The 12,752-nt window shown below is 36.5% G+C and overlaps 1 protein-coding gene across 7 annotated transcripts in view; it reads left to right on the plus strand.

Moving 5' to 3' along the window:
* The window catches only part of ERCC6L2 (ERCC excision repair 6 like 2), a 170,803-nt gene that overhangs the window by 66,314 nt on the left and 91,737 nt on the right, over positions 1 to 12,752 (plus strand). For all 7 annotated transcript variants that reach the window (XM_077148717.1, XM_077148711.1, XM_077148716.1 and 4 more), the window contains 2 exons: positions 3,331 to 3,402; positions 4,038 to 4,183. In XM_077148717.1, coding sequence (XP_077004832.1) covers positions 3,331 to 3,402; positions 4,038 to 4,183 — 218 coding nt within the window. The remainder of the gene's footprint in view (positions 1 to 3,330; positions 3,403 to 4,037; positions 4,184 to 12,752) is intronic.

The following is a 12,752-nucleotide window of genomic DNA, read 5'->3' on the forward strand; positions in this document are numbered from 1 at the left end:
CCCTCTCCAGGTACTTGAGTGGGTCCGTTCTCCGGGCCCAAGGCTTCTTGATTTCAGACTTCAGCCTCCATGGTTCTGCCTCTGAAGACATTTTACCTTCATTTTGTCCCTTTTAGAGACTTTTAATCCAGACTGGCAGCCATTCCATTTATATAGTTCCACAGCACTCTTGTTAGCTTTCTTTATAGTAAGCAAGGATCATGTCCATCAGACAGAAGGAGTTTCTACAAATCCTTCCTGGATAACTCCGGGCTTTCTCTGAAATGGCTAGCTGGTTCCCCATTTGGTTAAATTCCCATGTGGGGCACTATTCTCTGGAGTCTCCCTTTCTGGAAGCCCAGAATTTTCCAGACCATCATTGTCTGGTTTATTTGTATCCAAGAGTTCAGTTCTCAGCTCACCTCTTTCCTGTCACATTTTGCTATAAGCTGCAAGGAGAAACCAGTCTGTACTTTCCACATTTAATTTGGAAATCTCTTCTGCTAAATATCCAAGTTCATGGTTTTTAAAATCTGCCTTCCAACCAAAGCCAGTAGTCAACTTTGCCAGATTATCTGCCATTTTAAAACTTCTTTCCAGTTTACAATAACACGTCCCTCATTTCTGTATAAGGCATTATCAGAAGAATGTTTAGAGTCCACATTTCTACCAATAATCTCTTCAAAGCATTTTAGTTCTTCTCTGTCAGGCTCCTCATAACTCTTCCACAATCTTCCTCTTATCCATTTAAAAAGCCATTCTAACATATTTGGTTCTAGGAAACCATAGCAGCACCCCTCTTCTCCAGTTCCAAAATCTGTCTAGTTTGCAAGCTGCCGGAATGCTATTTACCAGAAACAGAATGGCTTTTATAAGGAGGGGTTTATTAAGTTGCAAGTTTCGAGTTCTAAGGCCATGAAAATCTCCCAATTAGAGCAAGTCTATAAAATGTCCAAATTAAGGCACCAACAAGAGATTAACTTCACTCAAGAAAGGCATATAGTGTTCAGGGTTTCTCTCTCTCAACAGAAACACACATGGCGAACATGACAACATTGCTAGCTTTCTCTCCAGGCATCTTGTTTCATGAAGCTCCCCAGGGGCGTTTTCCTTCTTCATTTCCAAAAGTCTCTGATTGCGTGGGCTCTCTTGGTTCTCATGGCTCTCTCCAAAATGTTTCTTCTTCTTTTTTTTTTTTCACATGGGCAGGCACCAGGAATCGAACCCAGGTCCTCTGGTGGCATGGCAGACAAGCATTCTTGCCTGCTGAGCCACGTGGCCCGCCCTGTTTCTTCTTTTAAAAGATTCCAGTAAACTAATCAAAACCCACCTGAAACAGATGGAGTCACATCTCCCTCTAATCGAAGATTAATACCCACAATTGGGGGTGTCACATCTGTGTGGAGATAATCTAATCATATTCCCAACCTACAGGACTGAATAGGGATTAAAAGAAATGGCTGCCTCCACAAGATGGATTGGAATTAAAACTTGGCTTTTCTAGGGTACATAATCCTTTCAAACTGGCAGAGTCATTTTTTATGCAATTTTATTGAGATATGTTCACACACCATACAATCCATCCAAAGTTATACAATCATTGGCTCATAGTATCATTATCAAGGTCATTTTTTGACTCAGTTACCATTCCAGAGGATGGTCACAAGTTGCTCTCATTCTCCTGATAAGAATCCTCACTTTCTTTCCCGTGGGAAATGCCACAGAATCACTTGCCATAGGGGGATAAATTCTAGGAAACCCAGCTCAGTGCTGCTGGAATCACACAAAACCTATCTAAGTAATCTAAGAAAGATTAAATTCAAGATTCCTTAGCTTGAGCACCCCCAAATTTAGGACTCCTTTGCTGATGGATTTTCCTGTTCTGTGGAGGACTGAATGGTAAAGCTTTTGGTCTGCCTTGACTCAAATGTGTGTGGACTACATTGCCATTTTTGAAAATTTTTGATTATTCATTTAGTAAGTCTTAAAAAAAAAAAAAACAAAACCTAACCTAATAAAAACTTCCAGACTAAAAGCATTCACTTTTTCTACCCTTTGTTTTTCACCCTTTTTTTTTAACATGGGCAGGCACTGGGAACTGAGCCTGGGTCTCTGGCATGGCAGGCAAGAACTCTGCCACTAAGCCACCATTGCACTGCCCTGTTTTTATTTTTATTGTATAATATTCAAGAATATTTTTAAAATTACAATAAGTTTGCTACCACCCCAAATAATCAGAGTGGATTTCTGTGCAATAGTTTCATGATTTAAAATGTTAATGTTTTACTTGAAATTCAGATGTACATACTTCATACAGAATTATTTATTTTATTAAAAAATAAAGCTAATACAAATAAAACTTAATTTATATGTTCTCCAAATAATAAAACAATATTTACCATTTGATTAGTTATATGAGTACTTTAAAAAAAAATTCCATAGCTTTTTTTTGTGTGGCATTGCAGGTTGGGGTCAAAGTTAGCACAATGTCCTCTCGGGTATTATAAAGGATAGTGTTGTATTGAGTATAAATTTTTCTCATTTAAAATTTAAATGTTTGTCATTAAATAGATAAAATTACTTAATTACTTATTACATTGTTCAGAAGAACCTTGGACTTAGTATAGAAAATTCCTTTTTCCCTTTGTAAAAAGTGCTTTGCCACAGTGTTGTGGAGTTGTTATTGCCAGATGTAGAAATACCTGTTTTAAAAATATCAGTATCACTATTATATATAAAGCTTTGGATTATTTGCTTCCTCCCTAAAAGCACCTTGTGTGTGGGCATAATTATTGGCATTTTGAGGTCAGAATAGAATCTGGAATTCAGGGTTTACTGTAAATAAAGAAGCAGAGGGAAGAAAATGAAAAGGCGTGTTTATCTGATTATTTTAAGAAAATAAATACTCAGATTCTCAGAGCTGAGATGTAATTGAACACATTTCATTACATCTATCTAAAACAAAATTTAAATATTTCCTAAAAGGAATGCAATCCTGTAATTTAGTTTCTCAACATATTGTAGGTAAAAGAAAATACATTTTGGAAATTAAATTAATCCATTTAAATACATCCCTTAATCTAAAATGCTTCCTTTTTATTAAAACCAGATGAGATGAAATAAAAGTCTTTAGGAATTTTACCTTCTTATGGACAATATCATCATGAATAACATTTGATATAATATTTAATACTTTGTTTATCTAGCTTGACAAAAATGAAGGGCAATAGAAAAGATGACTGAGGTTAGCGTATAAAAAGAATTTTTAAGAAATTCTCAAGTGATGTTTATATGTATAAAGTGTACTTTTAGTTTGAACTGGTTTGCTGATGTTCTGTGGTCCATTTCCAGGTACTTCAGCAGCTTTTAAATCATTGCAGGAAAAACAAAGATAAAGTTCTTCTTTTCTCCTTCTCCACCAAGGTGAGTTTCTTCTGAAGTGTATTCTTGATTGGCCCTAGCCCCACCTTCTGAGGCATAAAGCAGTAGGGGCATCAACTTCCAGCCTATTTTCAGTCTCATGCATTCATTTGGAAATGGTAGTGATATAAACAATACAGACTTTTAAATAGATACTTAAGTCTCAGATCAGGGTCATGGTCAAATAGCAAACTCAAAGATAGATTTGAATTTTCTTTCAGTGGTTTTTTTCATAACTAAACTGTTCTTTAACACATTTTGGAGATTTTTAAGACTTAGAAATTAGCACGAATAATGAAATATATTAACACAAAATATTTGACCAATAATTTTTATTTGGTTTTATTAGTTTCTTTTCATTAAAAAAAAAACATGGAAGTTGTGTTTTATTTATTTTTTTTAAGCAAGTTTGATTTTTTTTTTGTTTTTTTAGCAAAGGTTGCTGAAAGTTAAACGCAGTTTCAGGATAATGGGGAGAAGTATATGGGTTATAATGAGAACAATGTCTGTTGCTCTTGTAATTATAAGAAAGAAATTGCGAGTAGTAGTAATTAATACTTAGTAAACCTTGTATCTGTAATGGTATGAAACATTAAACCAAGACTTAATATTTGCCTATCTCTCTGCCGTTCCTCTAGTTGCTTGATGTGCTGCAGCAATACTGTATGGCGTCTGGGCTTGATTACCGACGACTTGATGGAAGTACAAAATCGGAGGAAAGGATCAAGATCGTGAAAGAGTTCAACAGTACACAAGATGTTAATATTTGTCTTGTCTCCACAATGTAAGAAAATAAAACTTGATAAGTTGATTTTTATCTAATTGTTTTTAAGATTTAGAATAAATTTTTAAATCATGCTTGGATTAATTTTCAGTGGTTATATTTATATTACTTTGTTTTATTTGGCTTTAAGGAGATGCAGCAAAAATGCTGTTAATTATGACTGAAATAACAGTATCTTGAATTTTACCTAACCTTTCTCTTATTTCTTTTATCATTACTCAATTCCCCTTATAAGTCTGGGTTTCTAAAGATAACAGTAAAAAGATGATGTTTCCTCCTAGGAATTTTCAGTGGTGGTGTTTTGACTCATGTTTTATGGTCAGAACAGTAAGATTTCTTATTGAGTAACTGAGAATCATTGTTAGCTGCAACTTTCACCTTGTGCTCAAGGAGCACGTGCCTGGGGAACTAGAGGGGCCAGGTGTTTCCTTCCTCTGCCTCTCCCTGTCTCAACCAGGGCAGCTCCACATTTATAGGTTTCATAAAAGTTAAATCAGTTCTAAAACCTATTTACAAATGTCTAATTAAAGCCTTTTTCAAGAATATCCACACTTTAGAGAAAGATTTAAACCAATATAAACACCTAAGTAAGAGTAATCCTTTTTTTTTTTTTTCCTTTGGCATGTGCAGGCAAGAGTAATCCCTTTTTGAGATGTAACAAATCCATAACTTTTGACACTTAGTGTAATAAGACTTTTATAGATTTGTTCCCACTGTTTTCTAAACAAGAATTTCAAGGAACTTTTAAAAAGATTGTATAAAATGCAAAAAATAGACATGAAATCAGAATAGGAATCAAAAGAATAAAATGGAATGAATGAGCTACTGCTATTGAACATTGAAATGATTCTTAAATTCTTGCAACTAAGCAAAAGGGGATATGATTTGGAGTCCTGTTTTCCTATGAATGAATTTACAAAGTAATTTCTTGCATGAGTTCTTACATACAGAACATTGGATGACATACTGTCTTCATTTATGTATTTATAAAATACACATAAGCATTCTCAGTTTAAATAATGTCTGTGAAGATATTTAAAATTCTTTTAAATAAAGAATTAAATAACAGATATACTACAGAAGAACTATAATTCTCTTCTGATCCCCTCTGGTCTAATTTCCTGGAATCTCCCATAAATCTCCTAATTATCTCTTCAACTATATCAGAAACTGCTATTTAAACAAGTCCATTGAGCTTTTGATTTTTAAAGACTGTATTTTTTTAAAGACTATATTTTTCATTTTTAGGAGACCTATTTAATTCTTCAACCTAGCTGGACCGGTTTTACTTATGCTTCGTTCTTTATGGTTTCTAGCCTTTATTTTGTTTTGTTTTCTTTAGTAGTTTTAATCGTACTTTAAAAAGTCTCTTTTGTGTGGTAATTTTCTTTATGCTAATTGTTTTGTTATTTCCTTATTTGTCTTTCTTATTATACATTATTTCTTCCTGTGTTTTGTAATTTTGTTTTGAACTCAAAACAAAATCCTTCCACAAAGGAAATAAGGCTCAGGCCTAGGGTTCCAGTTTTTCATAGTTATCTCTCTCTCTTTTTTCCCCTTCATTTATAATCTTGGAAGATACAAACTTCTTAGTCCTTCAAGGTCATCGTACAGATTTTGTCTCTAGTCTTCCCTTCCCTGAAGATCAGTTTTTGATGGCCCTGACATCATATAAGTGTCTCAGTTCCAACTCCTAGCCTTTCATCTGTAGGCTCCAGGTCTTGTCTCTTGTCCTTGTATCAGTATTAAAACTCAAACCCACAGATATTCCTGGATCAAATGACCTTAACAACGCTTGGGCGACCAAAGGGCTTCTGTTGTCCTGAAGGGCTACCTGTAATTATTCTCTTGCCTACCATATCTGGTCTTCAGTTCTCTGGAGATTTCCATTTTTGCTTTATAACTCTCTTTTTGTTTTGTTTTTTAATTATTTTGCAATAGTCCATATTGAATTTCTAGGTGTTTGTAGCAAAACGGTTTTCACATTACCTTAGTCCATCGTGTTGCCAGAATCCTAAATCTTTGATTATCTTTAATTTTTCAACTTGACACCACTTGGAATCTCTTTTATGAAAGAGGTGACTCTAATCTGTTTATACTACTCTCTCCTTTCCTCACAGTATTTACTGTTGTTATTATTTGTCTATAAATTACTTTTGTTACTTTAAATAATATACTTCAATTTTTACATGTTAATGTTTGCTTCATCAGCTTTCCACAGAATCCTCTGAAGCACTCTTCTCCTTTTGTACCCTGTCCATATTATTTGTCAGTTGTTTTAACTTTTACCCAGTCAAGGTGTAGTAGTTAGGTTCAGGTGTCAACTTGGACAGGTGATGGTGCACAGTTGCTCTGTTAGTGTGGACTTAAGTCATCAGCATGTGAAATTCATCTATGGCTGATTACATCTGTGGTCGACTAAGGGGAGTGTCTTCTGCAATGAGTAATGTTCAGTTTAATTAGCTGGAGCCTTAAAAGAGAGAGGTCAGAAGACAGTTCAGCAACTCAGACCCAGATGTTTGGAGATGCAGAAAGGAATCACCCTGGGGAAAGCTGTTTGAACCTAGAAGCCAAGAGAGAAGCCCAGCAGATGTTGTTGTGTGCCATCCTGTGTGACAGAGATAGCCAGAGGAAAGCCAGCTGCCTTTCCTCTGAAAAACTGTAAATGTATAACTAAGTAAATAAAACTAAATAAATCCCCCTTAAAAAAAGTCAGTCATTTTCTGTTGTATTACATGCTGGTAGCACTGGCAAATTAAAACACAAAGGTATCAATGTTTTCATAAGTGCTACAACAACAACCAGCTCTTTCATGCTTTGTTCATAGATTGGCTCTAAAATTTGAAAGCTGAAAACCAGCATTTACATTATTATGATCTTTGTAAACACTGTTTAATGCTGGATCAAGAAGTGCTGAGATCACTTCTCTGAGTGTTTATGACCTCTTTGCCCATTCAATGATGATAGTCCTACCATCAGCCTCAAAGGAGGTCTCTTTTTTTGAGCAGTTCAGTTCACTTAATATTTCAATCATGACTTTCTTATTCAGTTTTTTTTTCCTTCAGTATATTTTTGCTCTTTATAATAATCCTCAATATATTACTAACGCATTCATTCTTTCTCTTCTGTTGAGTTCTCTATATTCTGGAGATGTTGTTCGTGAAGCTTTTTGTCCTCTGGTTTCAATCTGGACTGGTTATTCTCTAGGTCAGACAAAGAATAATCATTCTGAAGTTGTCTTTCACTGCTCTTCTGCATTGGATCTACTTTTTCTTGGATCCATGTGTTCTAGTTTGCTAGTGCCGGAATGCAATATACGAGAAACAGAATGGCTTTTAAAAGGGGGAATTTACTAAGTTGCTAGTTTATAGTTCTAAGGCTGAGAAAATGTCCCAGTTAAAACAAGTCTATAGAAATGTCCAGTCAAAGGCATCCAGGGAAAGATACCTTGGTTCAAGAAGGCCAATGAAGTTCAGGGTTTCTCTCTCATCTGAGAAGGCACATGGTGAATACAGTAATGGTTTCTCTCTTGGTTGGAAGGGCACATGGCGAGCAAGGCATCATCTGCTAGCTTTCTCTCCTGGCTTCCTGTTTCATGAAGCTCCCTGGGAGGCATTTTCCTTTTTCATCTCCAAAGGTCGCTGGCTTGTGGGCTCTCGTGCCTATGTCATTCTTCTCTGGCTCTCTCTGAATCACTCTCATTCTCCAAAATGTTTCCTCTTTTATAGGACTCCAGAAACTTATCAAGACCCATCCAAATGGGTGGAGACATGTTCATCACCTAATCCAGTTTAACAACCACTCTTGATTAAATCACATCTCCAGGGAGATGATCTAATTACAATTTCAAACATACAGTAGTGAATAGGGATTATTCTGCCTTTACAAAATGGGATTTTGATTAAAACATGGCTTTTCTAGGGGACATACATCCTTTCAAACTAGCACACCAATCTACCTTTATTCTTGATTTGCCTCCTTGTTTTACCAGAGAATAGCCTCAAGTAACTTTGTAATCCAGGATGTATAGAGAATAAATGTTACAAGTCCTTGAATGTTAGAAAGTGTTTTATTTGTGCCCTCTTGCTTGATTGCTACTCTGACAACTGTAGAATTCTAGATTGAAAGCTATTTCCTCTGAGATCTTTGAAGGCATCCATTGAAGCATTGTTTTCTAGTATTTAGTTATGCCCATTACTCACCTGATCCTGATTCTTCTTTGGAAACTTAAAAGAGTTTCTCTTCATTTGTGGTATTTTGAAATATGTCTTGGTGTGGGTATTCATTTATTAATTGTGTCAGGCATAATCTGAAGGCTTGTATTCTTTTTCAACTCTGGAAAAAATTCTCTTCTATTATTTTCTAACAATGGCCTCACTTCCATTTTCACTGATCTCTCTTTTCTCTCTCTCTCTCTCTGTCTTGCACTACTACTAGTTGAATTTAAAACTCCTATATTGATTTTTTTATATATCTGAGCTTTTCTCTCATATCTCACAGTTGTGTCATTTTGTTCTGTGTTCTGAGAAATGTCATTTCCAATTTTATCATTTTATTTTAAATAATTGTATTTATAAATCTAAAGTTTTTCTTGATTTCTAACCTCTTTTGTTCTTTGAATCTTTATTCTGGGGTATCAACACCTTAAGCCATAGCTTTCATAATCATTTCATTCAGTTTATTTAAAGAAAGGTCATCTGGCATTTTTCCTGGAGTAGAAGTTTTTATTGGAATCATTGAACTTATAAATGACTTTGAAGACAATTGCTATTTTTATAATATTGAGCCTTCCAATCTGTGAAATGGTATCTCTATATATTAATTTAGGTTTTCTCAGAAGCATTCTTTAAGTGGATACTCCATTTGACTCTTTATAGTAGCTGAATCAGAATAAAAATTATTTAAAAGCATTTTTTAATGGAACATTAAGGTATACTATATATATAAATTTTTTGGGGCTTCTAACAACAAGGACTTCCTGGAAGATGGCGGCTTAGTAAGACGCGCGGATCTTAGTTTCTTCTCCAGGACACCTACTAGGGGAGTAGAAACGATACAGAAAGCGCCCAAAGCCACAACAGAGATAAAAAAGACAGCGTACCCCATCCTGGAACGGCTGGCTGGCTGAGAGAAGCAGCTCGGGTGAGATCGCCGAGGCGCGCGGGCCTTACCGGGTAGGGTGGCAAGCGGCCGGAGTTACTCCCTTCCCCCTTCCCGGGCCGGCTGGGAGAATTGGAGAGGTGGTCCCCTGAAACCAAGGCGACTGGCGCCCACACCACGCGCAGCCCCCGGACCAACTGAGAGAATTGGATCGGAAACCCCCAGGCCGCGGAGAACGGTGACCCCGTGACTCCCGGGGAACGTGCACTCTCTCGGGCGGGCCGCTGCCGCTGGCGCCCTCCCGCCACGCTTGTTGCCCAGGGCCGACTAGGAAATTCGGACGGGCTCTTTCCCTGGCTGCGGCGACCAGCAACCCTCCCTGCGTTCGGACACCCTCCCTGCGTTCGGACCCCGGGCCGGCTCAAGCCGCTTCGGCTAGCGAACCCCCAGGACGGCGAGAGTTTTCCAAAGTTTAAGGTCCCACAGCACCTTTTACTGGTGGGACCCGCAGACAAACATGTGCCACGAGCGCCACCTACTGGGCAGGATAAGAAAAACAGAACCCAGAGATTTCAAAGAAAAATATTACAACCTTGCTGGGTCCAACACCAAGAGAAATCTGAATAAATGCCCAGACGCCAGCAGCAGAAGATAACTGTCCACGCTCAAAAGATTGAGAATATGGCTCAGTCAAAGGAACAAACCAATAGCTCAAATGAGACACAAGAGCTGAGACAACTAATGCTGAATATACGAACAGAAATGGAAAACCTCTTCAAAAATGAAATCGATAAATTGAGGGAGGACATGAAGAGGACATGGGCTGAACATAAAGAAGAAATAGAAAAACTGAAAAAACAAATCGCAGAACTTATGGAAGTGAAGGATAAAGTAGCAAACATAGAAAAAATAATGGATAGCTACAATGATAGATTTAAAGAGACAGAAGATAGAATTAGTGATTTGGAGGATGGAACATCTGAATTCCAAAAAGAAACAGAAACTATAGGGAAAAGAATGGAAAAATTTGAACAGGGTATCAGGGAACTCAAGGACGATATGAACCGCACAAATATACGTGTTGTGGGTGTCCCAGAAGGAGAAGAGAAGGGAAAAGGAGGAGAAAAACTAATGGAAGAAATTATCACTGAAAATTTCCCAACTCTTATGAAAGACCTAAAATTACAGATCCAAGAAGTGCAGCGCACCCCAAAGAGATTAGACCCAAATAGGCGTTCTCCAAGACACTTACTAGTTAGAATGTCAGAGGTCAAAGAGAAAGAGAAGATCTTGAAAGCAGCAAGAGAAAAACAATCCATTACATACAAGGGAAACCCAATAAGACTTTGTGTAGATTTCTCAGCAGAAACCATGGAAGCTAGAAGACAGTGGGATGATATATTTAAAATACTAAAAGAGAAAAACTGCCAACCAAGACTCCTATATCCAGCAAAATTATCCTTCAAAAATGAGGGAGAAATTAAAACATTCTCAGACAAAAAGTCACTGAAAGAATTTGTGACCAAGAGACCAGCTCTGCAAGAAATACTAAAGGGAGCACTAGAGTCAGATACAAAAAGACAGAAGAGAGAGATATGGAAAAGAGTGTAGAAAGAAGGAAAATCAGATATGATATATATAATACAAAAGGCAAAATGGTAGAGGAAAATATTATCCAAACAGTAATAACACTAAATGTCAATGGACTGAATTCCCCAATCAAAAGACATAGATTGGCAGAATGGATTAAAAAACAGGATCCTTCGATATGCTGTCTACAGGAAACACATCTTAGACCCAAAGATAAACATAGGTTGAAAGTGAAAGGTTGGGAAAAGATATTTCATGCAAATAACAACCAGAAAAGAGCAGGAGTGGCTATACTAATATCCAACAAATTAGACTTCAAATGTAAAACAGTTAAAAGAGACAAAGAAGGACACTATATACTAATAAAAGGAACAATTAAACAAGAAGACATAACAATCATAAATATTTACGCACCGAATCAGAATGCCCCAAAATACGTGAGGAATATACTGCAAACACTGAAAAGGGAAATAGACTCATATACCATAATAGTTGGAGACTTCAACTCACCACTCTCATCAAGGGACAGAACATCTAGACAGAGGATCAACAAAGAAATAGAGAATCTGAATATTACTATAAATGAACTAGACTTAATAGACATTTATAAGACATTACATCCCACAACAGCAGGATACACCTTTTTCTCAAGTGCTCATGGATCATTCTCAAAGATAGACCATATGCTGGGTCACAAAGCAAGTCTCAACAAATTCAAAAAGATTGAAATCTTACACAACACTTTCTCGGACCATAAAGGAATGATGTTGGAAATCAATAATAGGCAGAGTGCCAGAAAATTCACAAATACGTGGAGGCTCAACAACACACTCCTAAACAACGACTGGGTCAAAGAAGAAATTGCAAGAGAAATTAGCAAATACCTCGAGGCGAATGAAAATGAAAACACAACATATCAAAACTTATGGGACGCAGCAAAGGCAGTGCTAAGAGGGAAATTTATTGCTCTAAATGCCTATATCAGAAAAGAAGAAAAGGCAAAAATGCAGGAATTAACTATCCATTTGGAAGAACTGGAGAAAGAACAGCAAGCTAACCCCAAAGCAAGCAAAAGGAAAGAAATAACAAAGATTAGAGCACAAATAAATGAAATTGAAAACATGAAAACAATAGAGAAAATCAATAAGACCAGAAGTTGCTTCTATGAGAAAATCAATAAGATTGATGGGCCCTTATCAAGATTGACAAAAAGAAGAAGAGAGAGGATGCAAATAAATAAGATCAGAAATGGAAGAGGAGACATAACTACTGACCTCACAGAAATAAAGGAGGTAATAACAGGATACTATGAACAACTTTACGCTAATAAATACAACAATTTAGAGGAAATGGACGGGTTCCTGGAAAGACATGAACAACCAACTTTGACTCAAGAAGACATAGATGACCTCAACAAACCAATCACAAGTAAAGAAATTGAATTAGTCATTCAAAAGCTTCCTAAAAAGAAAAGTCCAGGACCAGATGGCTTCACATGTGAATTCTACCAAACGTTCCAGAAAGAATTAGTACCAATACTCTTCAAACTCTTCAAAAAAATCGAAGTGGAGGGAAAACTACCTAATTCATTCTATGAAGCCAACATCACCCTCATACCAAAACCAGGCAAAGATATTACAAAAAAAGAAAACTACAGACCAATCTCTCTAATGAATACAGATGCAAAAATCCTCAATAAAATTCTAGCAAATCGTATCCAACAACACATTAAAAGAATTATACATCATGACCAAGTAGGATTCATCCCAGGTATGCAAGGATGGTTCAACATAAGAAAATCAATTAATGTAATACACCATATCAACAAATCAAAGCAGAAAAATCACATGATCATCTCAATTGATGCAGAGAAGGCATT

Source organism: Tamandua tetradactyla, chromosome 2 (genome assembly GCF_023851605.1).
Source record: "Tamandua tetradactyla isolate mTamTet1 chromosome 2, mTamTet1.pri, whole genome shotgun sequence".
In the NCBI taxonomy this organism is placed as follows: domain Eukaryota; kingdom Metazoa; phylum Chordata; class Mammalia; order Pilosa; family Myrmecophagidae; genus Tamandua; species Tamandua tetradactyla.